Below are 19,217 nucleotides of genomic sequence, written 5' to 3' on the forward strand. Positions count from 1 at the left end.
TTCCCGTGTGTGCGTGGGTTTCCTCCCACAGTCCAAAGATGTGCAGGTTAGGTGGATTGGCCGTGCTAAATTGCCCTTAGTGTCCAAAATTGCCCTTCGTGTTGGGTGGGGTTACTGGGTTATGGGGATAGGGTGGAGGTGTTGACCTTGGGTAGGGTGCTCTTTCCAAGAGCCGGTGCAGACTCGCTGGGCCGAATGGCCTCCTTCTGCACTGTAAATTCTATATTTAAAAAAAAAGATGGGTAGCAGATTTGTGGGAACACCACTTGCAAATTGTGGGTGTACCTGCACCACATGGACTGCAGCAGTTCAGAAAGGTAACACACCACCATCATCTTGAGGGCAGTTAGGGATGGGCAACAAATCCTAGCCTTGCCAGCAACAGATCCCAAGAACGAAAAAAAACAGCAGTTATCCTCCATCTGAGCCCAGGATGTGTCCATTTAGTCCACTCCTTCCACAAGGACACTTGAGAAGCAGCCTTAAAGGGACAGGCTGGGTGAAACATTATTACTATGTTCCAGCATCCCCAGGTGAGCCACCCCAGGGTGGAACACCTCATCATTTATCAAAATGTGAACCTCTTGCCTGTAAGGCGAAATGCACTTCAAGATCTGTGCATGTGTTTCGGTCACTTTTTCAAAATCATTTGTGTTCTTTAACTACCTGACCCATGACGTCCTTTTCGCCTCCCTGTTGAACTCCTTCAGTAGGAGGGAACTTGGAACCTTTGCAAACTCACTAAATCTTTGTGCTAAAGCTAGAAGGTGTGGAGAGGGATAAAAAAAAATGTCCATTGTTGATATGAAAGGAAAACATAACCTGTTATATTGGGGGAGAGACTGGGGAAACTGGAATTGATCTCCTTCGAGTAGAGCAGGCTAAAGGGAGATTTAATAGTTGTTTGGTAGAATAAATCGGGAGAATCCGCTGGCATGAACATCGGTAACCAAAGGATACATTGAAGCTAATTTGTTTTTTGCAAAAAGTAACACAAGAACCCGTTTACACAACCTTTTACTGCAATCTCAAATCTACGGCCTGAGAAAGTAGTGCAAATAGATTTAGTATTAACTTTCAAAAGGGGATGGGACACAACTTGAAAAGATAAAATTTGTAGAGCTTGGGAGAGAGCTGAGAGAGTGGAGCTCATTGGATAGTTCTTTCAGAGAGCTGCCACAAGCACAATGTGCTGAATGGCCTCCTTTTGTGCTGAAAGGGCTGTGCGTTTGTGCATCGTGTTGGTATAAAAGCAGTGACTAGATCTGTAGTTGGTCACTTGTCGTCTTCCTTTTCGCAGTTGCAAATTGCAGCACCAAGGAAGGATCTTACTCAGGATGGGTTAAAGCCTTCGCCTGCCAGCAGCCACACGGTGTTGCCTTCTCCAAATGGAAGTCACGAGGACCAGGGAAACGGACTGACTTCAGATGTGAAAGTTGTACCACAGCTTTCCATTAGCCAGCTTGTGTACGTCGTTTCAGATCTGGACAAGATCCAGGAGCAGGTTTGAGTTGATTTCTTCCTTTCAAGGCTAATTTAATAGAGGGGGCACGCATTTCAGTATACGGTACAAATCTGGAAACATTGACCTTTCAGCATTTGAATTGATTGGTGTGCCTTTCTTTTTTGCAGCTTGCTTGTTTTGGCTGAGGGATTAGAAAGCTCCGTCCCCACTATCCCCCTATCATTACAAGCAGGATGAGTTGGCCTTTGGCTAATCCCAGTTTCCCCAGATCCCCAATGTATCTAACAGACCCTTTGAACTTGGTAAATTCACCATAACTGAGGCAGTTAGGTCTAAGGCCTGAACTCCAACCACTGCCTTCTATCTGGTATAATGGAGGGCTGAGGGGACTGTATCCTATGTATTCATACATATCAGTGATGCATAATTAAAGCCAGTGGATTCACAGGTAAAAATGCCACTCTTTGACCTCAGTGCCATTGGAGCAAATGAGTCCCTGGGTTCCCACGCCTGGTTGTATTTCTGAATGCTTGCTTGTGATGCCTTTCATGGTGAATGACATTCAAAACTTTACTCTCTTTGATTTGATTTATTATTGTCACATGCATTAGTATACAGTGAAAAGCATTGTTACCTGCATGCTGCGCAAACAATGCATACCGTACAGGACCTCTACAAGAGGAATGGTCACCGGAACAGTGTACCTTTAGGCCTCAGAACGCTGGGAACTGTATCCCAGCACAAGTCAGTACCCTCTGGGAAGAAAGAAACGGGATACAAACTATCACAAATACAGGTTGTTCCCTTTCATCATTAAACCTTCTTCTTTGCAGCTTCCACACCTTTTGGAGATAATCAAACTTCGGCTGGAGAAAATTGGGTTTGCAAATTTCTCTCTCATTTCAGGTAAGATGCTGTAAAAAGTTTTTTTGTGAGATATATTTGTGCTTTGCAGCTTTTCCACCTTCTAGTATGTTGGAGATTCTCCAGCAAGGAAAATTATCTCTGTGGGTTGGCTTTTTTGTGCGCAGTAATCTGCCTCTCCCTCTAACTGTCTGTTAAGGAATTTGCCTCGTTGTTTAAATAAATATCAGAGGTAATGACAACTAGATGTACAGCTGCGCAATAAGATTTCAAATTGCTGTTCTAGGTTAAAGGAAGTTCAACTGTAACATAACAGGGCGGCACGGTGGCGCAATGGTTAGCACTGCTGCCGCACGGAACCGAGGACCCGGGTTCGATCCCAGTCCCGGGTCGCTGTTCGTGTGGAGTTTGCACATTCTTCCCTGTGTCTGCGTGGGTCTCACCCCCACAGCCAAAAGATGTGCAGGGTAGGTGGATTGGCCATGCTAAATTGCCCCTTAATTGGAAAACATAATTGAGTACTCCAAATATTTTTTAAAAACAAACTGTAACATAAAATCAGTCTTGCATTAAGTAACCCCTTTCATGACACAAGTGTCGACACGGTTGTAGGAAACGCAGCCGCCATTTGAACACACTATTGTCCTGCAGACAGCTTCGGGATAAATATTTATCTAGAAGACTGGGAAGAATTCCCCTGTTCTTTACAACAGTGCAATGGGATATTTTCCACCCACCTGAGAAGGCAGTCAGACCCTCGGTTTAATGTCACACTAAAAGGCAGAACCTCCGACAGTCCAGCATTTCCTCAATATTGCAGTAGGAGTATGAACCAAACTGGGCCTTGAACCAGCTACCTGCTGAGGCACAGCTGACCTGTCCATAATTTATGTATCACTTGGAGGAAACCATAACATTCCTACTTATTGATAAAAGACTGGGGTTGACATTAAGCACGTCATTATGATGTCTCAGGAACATTTCAAACACTTTAGTGAGGTATGTAGGCAAAGTATGGTAATTTTGCGCACAGCCAACATTTCTTGGGACAGTGAGCTGAATGAGCAACTCATCGATTTATTTAATTGAGGAAAGAATGTACCAGGACAGCAGGAGATCTCCCTGCTCCTGTTCAAATAGTGCGATTTAACATTCAGCTACAGCATTAAAACTGGAAGAGGTGAGAGCACTGTTTTATCTCCCATTGTAAAAATGACACCAGCATCAATCAGTGTTCCCTCAGTACTGCACTGAACTCACTGACAAGGTTATGTGCCAATCCTGGGTTCATCTTTTTTTAAATAAATTTAGAATACCCAATTATTTTTTTTTTCCAATTGAGGGGCAATTTAGAGTTTCCAATCCATCTAACCAGCACATCTTTGGGTTGTGGGGATGAAACCCACGCAGACTTGGGGAGAATGTGCAAACTCCATATGGACAGTGACCCAGAGCCGGGATTCGAACCCAGGTCCTCAGCGCTGCAGTCCCATTGCTATCCACTGGGCCACATGCCGCCCATTCTAGGTTCATCTTGAATGGAGGAGGGCAATCCTACTACTGCTTTTCTGTAACTAAACTGTAAGTAACTGCTTAACTGTGTCCCCATCACTTTTGTTTCTACTTCAAAAACCAATGCTTGGAAACTCTGTCCCACTGGCTAATGCACAGACTACTGTGTGTGTACTGTGTATCAGTGTGTCACATTCATTTTCAATACAGTGTAAAGCAATACTTGAGTTGAGGAAAACGAGGCTAAAATCAGTTAGCTAAAGAATTCCTTGCTAATCGTATATTCCGACTGTAAACTTAAATGTATAATTCTTATTTACTTTTTCTTTTCCCCCAACAGAAGCTCTTGCAGACTCTCGGACATCAATGGTCAGTAGTCTACCTGCATTAAGTGACAGAATTATCGAGGAACTAAGTGAAGCCTGTTTCAGTTATCTTAAAAATGCTTCGGAAGTGCCCAGGCTGTATCGGAGGACAAACAAGGCGAGGCTAATAATTGTTTCAGCTTGTCCCCCTCCGTGTTTCTGTAACTATGTGTAGAAAAGAGAACAGCAACAAATGAATACCATATCGTAAGGAATGATCCCAGCACTGATGCAATGGGCCGAAATGCCTCCTTCTGTGCTGTATGATTAGTTAGCAGATAATCACGAGCGTAAAATATACCCGAAGAATGCCAAGTAATGCAATGCACCAAATTATATTTCAGGAAATTGCTCCAATGGCCTCTTATTTTTTAGCATTGATTGGGATAGTACCTGAAGACTTCAGAAGGTAAAATGTGAAGACTGACTTGTTTTTAAAAAAGTGAGGGAAAAGATAATCCTGGGAGCAGAAAACCAGAGAATCTGGCTAGAACATTATGGGGCATCCTGGAGGAAGGAAGGAATGTTGAAATATTTAGAGAAATGTAGACCGTAACGAGGGAGAGACGATAGCGTTTATGGTGTGAGGTCATTGCGGACACATTATCTTTTGAGTAGACAATGGGGCGGCATGTTCTGTGGTGGCGGAGGCAGCCCGCCATTGGCCGACAGCGGGATCTTCCCATGCATGGCGAAGGGTCGCCATTGGTGGGACCAGCTGAAAAATCCCAACAATGGGTTCTGTATCATTGGCTCTCAGTAGTTTTTCAGACTATGCTGCATTGGCCCACAAGGCTGGAAAAACAGAATAGGAGTGAAGATGAAATTGGCTCAGTCATCGAAGGTGAAAGTAGTGAGACATGGACCTGGATTAGAATGAGTGACAGGTGAGCAAAGGTAATGTGTTGGGGACTTTATGTTCCACTGTTTAGGGATCAGCTATGGCTCAGTGGGTGACACTGTAACCCTTGAGTCAGAATGTTGTGGGTTCAAGTTGCACTCCAGAGACTGGAGCACAGAATCTAGGCTGACCGTCCAGTGCCCTGTGCTGCAGTGTTGCTGGCACTATCTATCGAATGAAACATTAAAACAAGGTCTCATCTGTGCTCTTAGATGGTCGTAAAAGATTCCATGTTACCACCTCAAAGAAGAGGAGCTCCTCCAGTGTCCTGGTCAATAATTATCCCTCGGCCAACAGGGTGGCACAGTGATTAGCACTGTTGCCTCCCAGCGCCAGGGACCGTGTTCAATTCCGGCCTTGGGTGACTGTCTGTGTAGGGTTTGCACTTCCTCCCAGTGTCTGCGTGGGTTTCCTCCGGGTGCTCTGGCTTCCTCCCACAGTTCAAACTTGTGCAGGTTAGGCGGATTGGCTGTGCTAAATTGCCCCATAGTGTCCAAAAGATGTGCAAGGTAGGTGGGTTACAGGATTATGGGGATAGGCCAGGGGAGTGGGCCTAGGTAGGGTGCTCTTTCAGAGGGTCGGTGCAGACTCAATGGACTGAATGGCCGCCTTCTGCACTGGAGTGATTCTCACAAAGAAAGAGATTATCTGGCCATCACCTTGCTGCTTGCCTGGCCTGAACCCACATCTTCTCAAATTGACATGACCAATGTGGGATAAAATTGTGTGTCATTCAACATGGTCTTCTCGCATCCGATTACATCCTTTTTGATATACAATGTTGTATTTTATTCACATCAGGAGGTCCCTGTCAAGGCTTCCTTGTATGTTGAAAATGCCTTGAAACCCCTGCACCACCTTCAAAATCAATATAACGGTGTTGTGAAAGAAAACAGGATACAGGAATGGCTGTCGGGTGCTGTCAGAATCAGCACCGAGAGGTAAGCATTCCATAATATAAAGCAGTCACTGAATAATCTCCGAGGTAGTTCTCATCACAATTGTTCTCCCACATGAATATATTTAATACTGCATTTAACCATTTTGATTCATGCAGGGTGCAGTACTGAGGCCTGCAATTTTGAAAGTGGTGTTCTTTGCATCTGATGTTTTGTGGTGTTCTCGTTCTGGTGACAGAAGTGAATATTGGAGGATCTCACGGAATTAATTGAGAGCACTCATTTTCCAAGTGTTACAGCCAAATTTGCTTTCTCGAGCAACAGCAACGGCATTGTCTCTCCATTTATTTCATTGCTGCTTGTAAACATTAACTGTGTACAGACTGACAAAAACAGCCACTTCACTAGATAGCAATTAATTGCGTATGAATTTGTGTGAAATATTTCTGGAGAAATGCAGTAGGATACTGTGCAGGATCCGGGATGTTCTGCTCAAGTCATGGCCAATATCTGTCGCTCAGTCAACATCACTACAACAGAAGGGTGGCACAGTGGTTAGCACTGCTGCCTCACAGCACGAGACCCAGGTTCCATCCCGGCCCCGGGTCACTGGTGGCGTTTGCACATTCTCTCCGAGTCTGCAGGAGTCTCACCCCCACAACTCAAAGATGTGCAGGGTAGGGCAGCACGATGGCGCAGTGATTTAGCCCTGCTGCCTCACGGTGCCGAGGTCCCAGGGTCGATCCCGGCTCTGGGTCACTGTCCATCTGGAGTTTGCACATTCTCCCCGTGTTTGCGTGGATTTTGCCCCCACAACCCAAAGATGTACAGGCTAGGTGGATTGGCCACACTAAATTGCCCTTTAATTGGAAAAAATGAATTGGGAACTCTAAATTTATTTTTTTATTTTTTAAAATTAAAATGAAGATGTGCAGGGTAGGTGGATTGGCCACGCTGAATAGCCCCTTAATTGGGAATAAAAAGAATTGGGTACTCTAAAATGTATTTTTTTAAAACACCACTACAGCAGATTATCTTATTATCACATTGTCCATATCGTTAGACCAACACCTTGATTTTCGATTTTCAATTCTGTGTTGTTTTCATAGCCTCTTCCCTCCTATCTCTGTCCAGCCCTCTAACCCCCTGAGACCTGTACATCCGTCCAATTTTGAATGCCCGATTTTCATCTCTGCATCACACCTTGCTGTGCTTAAACTCCGGAATTCCCTTTCTAATGGTCTATGGGTCGTAAAATCGGTTGTTTGAAAGTACTCCATTTCGTCTTTCCAGGTATTACGATACCATTTCAGATGTTCTTAGCTCGGTTAAAAAGATGGAGGAGAGTCTCAAGCGACTGAAACAAGCGCGGAAATCTGCAGCTGTGAGCACCGTGGGGACAAATAGCGGCATCAGTGATGACAACAAAATCAGGCTACAACTAGCTTTGGATGTTGAATACCTGTTGGATCAAGTAAGTTGGTGGTGGCTTCTGCCGGCTGAAGTGTTGAAGAAAAGGAAGTTTGATGGGCATTCATCGGGACCATTGCTATTCACAGTTTACATTTGTGATTTTGACAGGAGGGTTTGGAATTTCTAAATTTTGCTGATGACACCAAACGGAGGGGAGGGGGGTGTTATTGATACAGAATTATTATTTATTTAGTTATTGTGACAAAATGCAGAGGAATTATTAATAAATGTTTGATTGGTAAATATAATTCAATATGGATATGTGTGAGCTGGTGCATATTGGCAGGAGAATAGGAAGGTCACAGACAGCTGAGGTAATTGTCTAAATGGGGTTAGAGATGAAAGATGATCTGGCTGTACAGATACACCAATCTCTACAGCAACAGCGCAGGTTAATAAAGCCAGCCAAACACTGGAGTTCATTTCTATAGAGGGATGGAATTCAAAAGCTGGGAGCTTGTGTTAAACTTGGCCAGTGCACTCTGCTGATCTCCATGTTAAAAAAAGAATATGGAGGAGGTGCAAAGAAACACTGACAAGGATGATACCAGAACTGAAACTGTCAGGAAAGACTGAACAAGCTGCGGCTTTTTCATTAAGGAAGAGAAGACTGTGATGGGCAGAAATAGAGGTGTAGACCTTGGGAGGTTCCAAAGCACTTTACTGCCAATGAAGTACTTTTGAAGCATAAAGCCAGTTTGACAATGCAGGTCTTCAGGTTTCATAAAATCATAGAATTTACAATGCAGAAGGAGGCCATTCAGCCCATCGAGTCTGCACCCTGACCCTTGGAAAGAGCACCCTATCTAGGCCCAAGCCCCGTAACTCAGTAACCCCATCTAACCTTTTGGATACTAAGGGGCAATTTAGCATGGTCAATCCACCTAACCTGCACATCTGTGGAAAGAAACCGGAGCACCCGGAGGAAACGGTTTGATAGAGTAGATGTTAGAACATGTTCGCGCTTGTGGGGGAGACCAAAACTAAATTGCCTAAATCTGAGATAGTCACTACGAATTCAGGAACCAACTACTTTATCCAAAGAGTGGTGGAACTTGCTACACAGGATGTGGTTAGAATAGATACAATGGGAAGTCAGTGAGGGAGAAAATGGGGTGAGAAATATAGTGTAGGCAGGAAAATGAAAAAATGAAATGAAAATCGCTTATTGTCACGAGTAGGCTTCAAATGAAGTTACTGTGGAAAGCCCCTAGTCGCCACATTCCGGCGCCTGTTCGGGGAGGCTGTTACGGGAATTGAACCGTGCTGCTGGCTTGCCTTGGTCTGCTTTCAAAGCCAGCGATTTAGCCGAGTGAGCTAAACAGCTCCTGACCTCCAGGAGGGCCATGTTGAGCGTAGACCAGAATGGTCTGGCTCTGTGCTGTTAACTCTGTGTAGGCCAGAAAAGATTTAGATTTTAAAAGTCTAAGGGGAGGGGTTATGAATGCACTAACCATAACTTAAAATAATCTTTGGAAACAGGGACCATGCCAATGCATGAGAAGATAATATTATGTTTTTTTTTAAAGGTGAGTTAAATAGTGGGGATGCCTGTACCTAATTATAACCATCACCTTTGTCTGATGATGATTTGTCCCTTGATAGGCATTTGCCCTGTTTACACTTTCAAAAGTTTGAATCATTTTTGAAAATCTCTATATGATCCCCTTTAACCGTCTTATTTTCAGCAGAAAAATGTCCCAACTTTTCAAGCTTTCTTCATAACTGGAACCTGGTGTTGTTTCAGCGATAATTTAATGTTGTGAATAAATCAATTCTAGAGGTATGTGGCTAATTGTACTTGCATCATTGATGTTTGTCTGTTTCCCAGGTCCAGAGGCTGGGCCTGCAGATGTCGACCTTCACCCAGTTAGCAGCTCTACTGGAATTAACTCAAGCAGCAAAAGCTGTGGCAACAGTGTAGCTGGCCTGAGACATCGCTGGAGCCGGGTATCAATAGGTATCGACAGTCCCCTGCATTATACAGCTGCCAGCACAATAACACTATCGGAACTGTGCCATGGTTAACAGCACTGGGACCTGTACCACAGTTAATCCTGCCCTGTCTTCCTCAATTTGTCATTGTATGTAAAGATGTGGATCACCACTTGTAAATCCCTGAAAAATATCTGTGGAATATTGTTAGATAATATCGGATCTGTGCTTCCTATGGATTTTCGAATGCAGAGCTGGAGACATCATATGTTGGATATCCGTGGCTTCATTGCACAGGTGCAATTTTATTTTCCCATTCCTCGCAGGAATGTGGAATTGAAGACCGAAGAGAATTTTTTTCCCAGCTTGTAAAGTGTTATATTTTCTGCTGTGTCAGTGATTTACTCCCATATTTAAATAAATCCAACATGAAACTTCTCTACCCAGAGAGTGGTGGCGATGTGGAACTTGCTTACCAGAGAGAGAGTGTGGTTGAAGAAAGTAGCATAGATGCATTTAAAGGGAAGCTGGATAATCACGAGGGGCTACATTTTACACAGCATGTTTGAAGGTGAGGAGGCTTGTTAAATATAGTGAGTGGCCTCCTGGCCACTTGCTCTCCTGCCTCTTTACACAGACAGTCACCCACAGTGTGCCACCCATAAGTTGAGGCCCTTAAGTGTGCATGTAAATTCCCATTTAAAGGCATCACCCCAGCATTGCAGAATTTAACCAGCAGTGGCATAGGCTCACATCTTCACTCCCCATGTGTTTGAGTGCCGCTGGCCTCTGATAGCTAGCAAGGCTCTGAGGGAGTCCTCTTGTTTCTGAAGGGTGGAAGTCTCACCCCCAGCCTATTGCTGACCAATTGATGTTTCCCTTGGTGGGCACCTCATATAGTCCAACCCTCGAGGGAGAGAGGAATAGAATAATATGGTGATAGAATGAGATGAAAAGGGGAGGGAGGAGGATGAAGTGGAGCACAAACACCAGCATAGACATGTTGGTTGAATAGCCTGTTTCTGTGCTATACATTGTGTAACTCTATGCAAAAACTACAGGTACAATTCCCAAGTCTGGTGAATCAAAGATATTTTGAACTAGGTGGGACAGCATGTGAAACAATGCAGACTCCACCTGACACTGCTGCAGTTAGACTGAGATAATAGAAAATGATGGGAAAACTCAGCAGGTCTGGCAGCATCTGTGGGCGTGAGTTACTTGCTGCAGTGTGGCGCGAATGTAACTTGTCAGCTCAAGTCTGGATATTGTCCAGGTCTTGCTGCATTTGGACATGGGCTGCTTCAATATCTGAGGACTCATGAATGGTGAATATTGTGCAATCATGAACAAACACCCCACTCTTCTGATCTTATGATGGCAGGAAGGTCATTGATGAAACAACTGAAGATGGTTAGTTCTAGGGAACTAGCCTGAGGAACTCTTGCAGTGATGTCCTGGCAAACAGCTTGGATACATTCAATGGGAAGCTAGATAAGTATATAAAGGAGAGAGAAACATGATGATTATGTTGATAGGTGAGATGACATAAGGTGAGAGAATGGTTCATGTGGGGCATAAACACAGACAGGAGGGACCAGATGGACTGAGTGGCCATTTTCTGTGCTGTACATTCTATGTAATACAGCTCAGGCCTCTTAAAAACGCTGCTCATTAATTTCCTTTAATTGATGCCACTTGTGAAAGGGATTAATATTAATAGCTAAAGTTAAAAATGCCCCAGGAGCCAAAGTTATTTTTTATTTATTCATTCATGGGATGTAGTCATCTCTGACATTTATTGCCCATCCCTAATTGCCCTTAGAAAGATGGTGATACGCCGATTTCTTGAACTGCTGCTGCCCATGTGGTGTAGATGCAACCACAGTGCTGCCGGGTAAGCGGTTCCAAAATTCTGACCCGGGGCTGTGAGGGAATGGCGGTCCTGTTCCAGGTCAATGTAACTTGAGCATGCGTGTGCTGCCCATACCATGCTAGGTGGTAGAAGAGATCACGGGCCTGCGTGTTTCTGCCGTTTTATTATGACTTTATTCAGCATTTCTCCTCGCTGAGATCAATGTTGAACGGCCCTTCCCTGGCACTCGTAGAGTGGTAACATCCTCAAAATGTGGGCCAGTGGCCTTCCTGGCCTGTTTAACATCAGCTCCAATGAGAAAGAGGCCGCCTGCCAGGAGTCCAAAGTGGTGCTCTTTGGGTTCACAACAAGCAGGATCCTGCTACCCCACCTCCCTGATCGCACCCTCAAAACATACAGCTCTGGCCCCATTCTGCCACCTGAAGAACTTTGCTGAAATGCCACTTTGGCCCCCTGCAGCTAATCTGCCTGAATCCCCTTCCCTCATTTTTGAATGCACCGCTGAAACATCAGAATGGTTGGTTTTAAATATAATAAAACTTCCAGGATTTCTGTTCCTCTATCTAATATTGATAGGTGATGGTCTGAAAGCCCCCTAATGTTAACTTTTCACACACAAAGCGAGACTCGAGGATGGCCTTATTTCTGTGTTTTCTTAAGGCCTTGCACGTTTATGCCAATTTCGAATTGTTTTGAGCTGTTCTTGTGTTCCACTTTTTCCTGTAGGATATTCTCAGGAGATTCTGGTGTAACTGCCAATGGAAGGGTTGATTTAGCTTTCATAGAATCATAGAATTTACAGTGCAGAAGGAGGCCATTCAGCCCATCGAGTCTGCACCGGCTCTTGGAAAGAGCACCCTACCCAAGGTCAACAACTCCACCCTATCCCCATAACCCAGTAACCCCACCCAACACTAAGGGCAATTTTGGACACTAAGGGCAATTTATCATGGCCAATCCACCTAACCTGCACATCTTTGGACTGTGGGAGGAAACCGGAGCACCCGGAGGAAACCCACGCACACACGGGGAGGATGTGCAGACTCCGCACAGACAGTGACCCAAGCCGGAATCGAACCTGGGACCCTGAAGCTGTGAAGCGATTGTGCTATCCACAATGCTCTGTACCGGGGAATTTCAGCAAAACCTGCCATGGGACAATCTGTGTAGCTTTCAGATTATTCCATGTGAGGGAATTGTGGGAAATTTTAACACCCGGTCCTGGGGGCAAGGAAGCTGAAAAGGCTGTAAGAAGGCACAGGGAGGAAAAATGTCCAAGTTTGGGAGAAAAGCGGCTGTCAAAAGGGATTAATGAAAGTCCGTCGGTGAGTGGAAAGGTCAGCGCAGGAACTGTAAGGAAAGCGGAGACTGGAGCACCAGGGGAGGCCGCAACGCTCACAGCAGAAGAAATGACCAAGGTGATGGCTGTGGAACTTGAAAAACAGTTCACAAAATACATGGAAGCGATGAAGAAGGAGATGGGGGCGGTATTGAAAGTGCTGGTGGAGCAGGCGATTGCCCCGGTGAGGGCGGCGGTATCAAGCACAGCAGCGGAGGTGCGGGAGCAAGGTGAGACATTGAAGGAAGTGGAAGAGGCATTATCGCAGCACAGTGATCAACTCACCTTGATGGGGAAGGAGCTGCGGAAGGTGATTAGAGACCAACAAGGGGCTGCGAGCCAAAATGGAAGACCGGGAAAACAGATCCAGGCGACAGAATTTGAGGATTGTGGGTTGCCTGAAGGGGTGGAAGGCCCGAGGCCGACGGAGTATTTTGCCATGATGTTGGCGAAGCTATTGGGGGAGGGGGACGATCACTCCCGATATGAACTGGATTAGGCTCGTCGGTCGTGGAGACCTATACCAAATGGCCTATGCCAATGGAAGATTTAGCTTTCAAGTTAGTCTGTACCAGGGAATTTCAGCAAAACCTGCCATGGGACAATCCGTGTAGCTTTCAGATTATACCATATGAGGGAATTCTGGGGAGTTTTAACGACTGGGCCCGGGCTTATGAGCCACCAAGAGTAGTGACTGTGTTTTCGTAGGTGCAGCGTTAATGAGAAAGTCCAGTGCTGGGCAAAGCAGAAGTGGGTGGTGCATTGGGCTGGAGCTGGTATACGCATATACCAGGATTTTACGGTGGAGCTGGCAAGGAGGCGGGCTGCCTTCACCCGGGTGAAGAAGGCACTATACATCAACAAAGTGCATAGTATATCCAGCTAAGTTGAGGGTGACCTACAAATCCAAGGACTTTTATTTTGGGACGGCGGAAGCAGCGGAGGAGTTTGTGAAGGCAGAAGGAATGTGGCAGAATTGAGAAATGATCGTGTACCGATGTCACCTCGTGTAACTTTATTTTTTCACTGCATGTTGGTGTATGTACTAAACGAGTTGATGCTGTGTATATTTGGACAAGGGAAGAGATGGGACTTTCATTTGCAAAGATGATTCTTTGGGGCTTGGGTGTGTATGCTGGGGTTGTGTGCTAAAGGGGATTTCTTGGTTTTCCTGGGACCAGGCAAGCGGGAAGGAGACCCGAGCGGGGGCCTCCACGCTGGCTGGTTTAAGCCGGCCAGTGAACGGGAGTGAGGTGGGGGGAGGGGCTGCGGCCATTGGAGCCTGGTAGAATAGGTTTCATTGAGTCTAGCCGGGGTGAAACGTTGGGGGAAGGAACCGAGGTTGGGGGGAGGAGTTTAAAAGAGGAAGGGGAGGGGAGGAGTCTGGGGGGGGGATTCATGGGTGTCATTCACGGTATTCTTTCGGGGATTGGATGGCGTTGAATATTAGGGGAAGGGGTTTGAGGGTGGACTATATATGTCAATGTTGACCATAGGCGAATCCTGATTCCTTTTTCTTTTTTTCACCTTGGGAGGGTTTGTTTCATTTGATGCTTATGTTGTCAGGTGGGCCGTTGTTTGGAGGGTTGGTGGGAGGATGGGATCGTTGTTGTTAATAAGGGGATTGAGATTGTATTTGTTACCGTTTACTGTTTGTTGGTGGGGTGTAAATTCTGAAGAAAATGTGAAAATGGAGAATAAAAATATTTTAAAAGAAAAAATGAGGGAATTCTGGCGTTACTCACGGCTGGGAAGTTTTATGTAGTTTTCATGTTACACCGCGTGAGGAAATTGTGGTGTAACTCCCCACTGGGTGTTTGATGTAGTTTTCAGGTTGCATTGGGGCTGGTTTAGCACAGGGCTAAATCGCTGGCTTTTAAAGCAGACCAAGGCAGGCCAGCAGCACGGTTCAATTCCCGTACCAGCCTCCCCGAACAGGCGCCGGAATGTGGTGACTCGGGGCTTTTCACAGTAACTTCATTTGAAGCCTACTCGTGACAATAAGCAATTTTCATTTTTTATTTCATTTTCACATTGTATCAGGAGATTCTGGAATAACCTATCAATGAGGGGATCTGTGTAACTTTCTGGTTACACCATTTCAGGGAATTTCAGGCCATATGAAAGTAACAATTTCAGACAAGTGGAGACCTTTGGCCCATCTTTTTTCTTTTTTCTCGTGCAGCATTTATTGCCTATCCCTAATTGCCCTTAAACTGAGTGTTTCAGAGGGCATTTAAGAGTATACCGCATTGTTATGGATCTGGAGCCCTATGTAGGCCAGACCTGGTACGGATGTCAGGTTTCCTTCCCTAAGGGGCATTAGTGAACCAGACAGGATTTATACGACCATCCAAAATGGTTTCATAGTCACTGTTTGACTTCTAATTCCAGCTTCTTCTCAAACACCATCTACCATGGTGGGATTTGAACCCTCGTCCCCAGAGCACAACCCATGAGTCACAGTCCAGTGACAATACCACTACACCACCACCTTCACTATTCAACGTATATCCCTTGGTGCATTTATTTGTTATAGAATCCCTACAGTGCAGAATGGAGGCTATTCGGCCCATTGAGTCTGCACTAACCCTCTGAAAGTGCACGCTATATAGGCCCAGCCCCCCACTTATCCCCATAACTCTGTAACCCCACCTAACCACATCTTTTGGACACTAAGGGACAATTTAGCATGGCCAATCCACCTAACCTGCATGTGGGAGGAAACCCAGGCAGACACGGGGAGAAAGTGAAAACCACACAGTCACCCAAGGCGGCTTCTTTCCTTCTTGAAACTCTGTAGAGTTCTTGTCCCACCACCAATCTGTCCACCCACTTGTGGCAGCTTTTAACGAAAGTTCCTCCTGCATTTCCTTATTCTTCTGTTGTCCTTCATTTGGAAGTATGATCACTTGTGCATTAATACTGTACATGAAGGAAAAGATTAGATCCAATTTGTCCAAATCTTTCAAAGATTTTAATTTTTTAAATCTTTATTGTCACAAGTAGGCTTACAATAACACTGCAATGAAGTTATTGTGAAAATCCCCTAGTTGCCACACTCCGGTGCCTGTTCGGGTACACAGAGGAAGAATTCAGAATGTCCAATTCACCTACCAGCATGTGGTTACAGTGCAGAAGGAGGCCATTCGACCCATCGAGTCTGCACCGGCTCTTGGAAAGAGCACCCTACCCAAGGTAGGGAGGATTCAGAGGGAGAATTCAGAATGTCCAATTCACCTAATCAGCACGTCTTTCGGGACTTGTAGGAGGAAACCGGAGCACCCGGAGGAAACCCACGCAGACGGGGAGAACGTGCAGACTCTGCACAAATAGTGACCCATCCGGGAATTGACTCCGGGTCCCTGGCGCTGTGAAGCAACAGTGCTAACCACTGTGCCACCTTGCTGCTGAATAAAGTCAATATACTTGAACAAGATCACTGTTGGCCTTTGAAAGTAACATTTCCAACAGATTGTTTGTACACTAAAGAAGCCATTGTTGACTCTGAATGTTTCTGTTTGGATTGCAGTGATCTCAGGTGAAAGTCCTCAAGACCAGGTGGTGTTTACATATATGAGAGTGTTTTAAAGTGAGCTCAGCTGCAGTAACTCAAAGCGCGACAATGCTGCTCATCACAATAGGGTGAAACTCAAGTTTCTTTGAACGAACAAGACACGAGAATGTTGTAAAGTGCAAAATACCCAAACAAAGAAAATAGACAGTGGGTAACACTGTCGCCTTGTGTCAGAAGATTGAGAGTTTAATCTTCGCCAGATATTTGAGCACATACAGCAGGCTGACGCTCCATAGAATCCCTACAGTGCAGAAGGAGCCGTTCAGCCCATATCCTGAGCACTCTACATAGGCCCACACTCGCACCCTATCCCTGTAACCCCACATCTTTGGACATTTAGGGGCAATTTATCATGTCCAATCCAACCAACCTGCACATCTTGTAAGCAGCCTGCAGCGCGGTAGCATTGTGGTTAGCACAATTGCTTCACAGGTCCCAGGTTTGATTCCCAGCTTGGGTCACTGTGCGGAGTCTGCATATTCTCCCCGTGTCTGCGTGGGTTTCCTCCAGGTGCTCCGGTTTCCTCCCACAGTCCAAAGATATGCAGGTTAGGTGGATTGGCCATGCTAAATTGCCCTTATTGTCCAAAATTGCCCTTCGTGTTGGGTGGGGTTACTGGGTTATGGGGATAGAGTGGAGGTGTGGACCTTGGGTAGGGTGCTTTTTCCAAGAGCCGGTGCAGACTCGATTGGACGAATGGCCTCCTTCTGCACTGTAAATTCTATGATCTTTGAAATCTAGGAGGAAACGGGAGCACCTACACAGACATGGGGTTCGTATGCCACATTGCTATGGATCTGGAGCCCTATGTTGGCCAGACCTGGTTTGAATGGCAGATTTCCTTCCCTAAGGGGTATTAGTGAACTAGACAGGTTTTTTACGACAATCAAAAATGGTTTCATAGTTACTGTTAGACTTTTAATGCCAGCTTTTCTCAAACACCATCTACCATGGTGGGATTTGAACCCTGGTCCCCAGAACATGACCCATCGGTCTCAGTCCAGTGACAATACTGCTCATCACAATCACACCACCACCTTCACTATTCAATGTATATCCCTTGGTGCATTTATTTGTTATAGAATCCCTACAGTGGAGATGGGAGGCGTCCCATCAAGTCTGCACTGACCCTCTGAAAGAATGCCCCATGTAGACCCAGTCCCCTGCCTAGCCCCATAATCTTGTAATCTCACCAAACCACATCTTTTGGGCACTAAGGGGCAATTTAGCATGGTCAATCCACCTAACCTGCAGATCTTTGGCATCTGGGAGGAAACCCAGGCAGACACTGGGAGAAAGTGCAAACTCCACACAGTCACCCAAGCCAGAATCAAACAGAGGTCCCTGGCACTGTGATGCTAACTGGTGCTTCCAGGTGAAACATTAAACTTAGTATCAGTATACATTGCAGTATACTAACCCAGCAGAGTCAGAATCAGTATACATTGCGGTATACTAACCCAGCACATTCAGAATCAGTATACATTGCGGTATACTTCCCAGGAGAATGTCAAAGCTCTTAAAAACCTAGCATTGGTACAAGTGATCACAAAGCTGCCAGGTTGCCATTAAAATCTAACTGATCACTAATTTCCCTGAGGAAAGGAAACCTTCAGCCTTTATCCTGGCTGAGCCTATATGTGAATACAGTCCCACCCCAACATGGTTACCCCTTAAATGAGCTCGGAAATGTCCATGCAAGACACTTGTTAGATCGAGCCACTATCTATGATTCAATAAAGCAGCTCAACACCACCCTCCCCGGGCAGCCTCCTTCACTATAACTCCCTCCCTAAAACCACTGTGGATGTACCTCCACCACCAGGACTGAAACAGTTCAAGAAGGCAGTTCACCACCACCTTCTCGAGAGTAATTAGCAACAAAATTGGTGATGGGCAATGAAACTGGCCTGACTAACAACGTTCCCATTCCAAAAACAAATGAAAAAAATTCTCGAGGCAGTCAATAAATGAATGATGTTCACGTTCCAAAAATGATTTTTTTTTTTTTAAAATGTGTCCCATGTCCACTCATTGCAAGCTGACGAGCAATAATTGATTTGAAGAACTGAATCGATTAGTTCATCAAGCAGAATTATTCAGTGTGTCAACTCATTTGAAGATGGAAGATTAATTTTTCAGAACTCTCCCAAATTCTTTTTGAAAGAGTTGTGTGACTGGCAGCACATACGGCAGCACGGTAGCATGGTGGTTAGCACAATTGCTTCACAGCTCCATGGTCCCAGGTTCGATTCCGGCTTGGTTCACTGTCTGTGCGGAGTCTGCACATCCTCCCCGTGTGTGCGTGGATTTCCTCCGGGTGCTCCGGTTTCCTCCCACAGTCCAAAGATGTGTGGGTTAGGTGGATTGGCCATTCTAAATTGCCCTTAGTGTCCAAAATTGCCTTTAGTGTTGGGTGGGGTTACTGGGTTATGGGATAGGGTGGAGGTGTTGACCTTGGGTAGGGTGCTCTTTCCAAGAGCCGGTGCAGACTCGATGGGCCGAATGGCCTCCTTCTGCACTGTAAATTTTACAATTATGATACCGTTTACATCAGAACCGTTTATATCTGGACAAGCCTGGTATCATTTATTTTTGGCTATGTTCTTGGCCTATGGCGTCCATGGGGAAGATGATCTATATGCATCCCAACACAAGGTGCCGACACCAAATGGTTAAAGGGGCTACAATTCAATCAGGAGCAACCAGCAATACCAGGAAGTGCTGCTCCTGCCCAAGAGATGCAACCATAGAAAATGCCAACTTCACCTCACGGGACCTCTGCCACAAGTTAAGTTATGATGTGGAGATGCCGGCGTTGGACTGGGGTGAGCACAGTAAGAAGTCTTACAACACCAGGTTAAAGTCCAACAGGTTTGTTTCAAACACGAGCTTTCGGAGCACGGCTCCTTCTTCAGGTGAAGAAGGAGCCGTGCTCCGAAAGCTCGTGTTTGAAACAAACCTGTTGGACTTTAACCTGGTGTTGTAAGACTTCTTACAAGTTAAGTTGA

At 45.5% G+C, this 19,217-nt stretch overlaps 1 protein-coding gene across 1 annotated transcript in view; it reads left to right on the forward strand.

Annotated features, from left to right (window-relative positions):
- The window catches only part of cog2 (component of oligomeric golgi complex 2), an 86,627-nt gene extending 76,766 nt beyond the window's left edge, over nucleotides 1-9,861 (forward strand). Inside the window, exons 12-17 of the mRNA XM_038801066.1 lie at nucleotides 1,301-1,504; nucleotides 2,299-2,371; nucleotides 4,182-4,324; nucleotides 5,909-6,048; nucleotides 7,300-7,480; nucleotides 9,311-9,861. Coding sequence (XP_038656994.1) covers nucleotides 1,301-1,504; nucleotides 2,299-2,371; nucleotides 4,182-4,324; nucleotides 5,909-6,048; nucleotides 7,300-7,480; nucleotides 9,311-9,403 — 834 coding nt within the window. The 3' untranslated portion in view covers nucleotides 9,404-9,861. The remainder of the gene's footprint in view (nucleotides 1-1,300; nucleotides 1,505-2,298; nucleotides 2,372-4,181; nucleotides 4,325-5,908; nucleotides 6,049-7,299; nucleotides 7,481-9,310) is intronic.
- The last annotated feature ends 9,356 nt before the right edge of the window (nucleotides 9,862-19,217 follow it).

This window comes from Scyliorhinus canicula, chromosome 6 (assembly GCF_902713615.1).
Source record: "Scyliorhinus canicula chromosome 6, sScyCan1.1, whole genome shotgun sequence".
Lineage (NCBI taxonomy): Eukaryota > Metazoa > Chordata > Chondrichthyes > Carcharhiniformes > Scyliorhinidae > Scyliorhinus > Scyliorhinus canicula.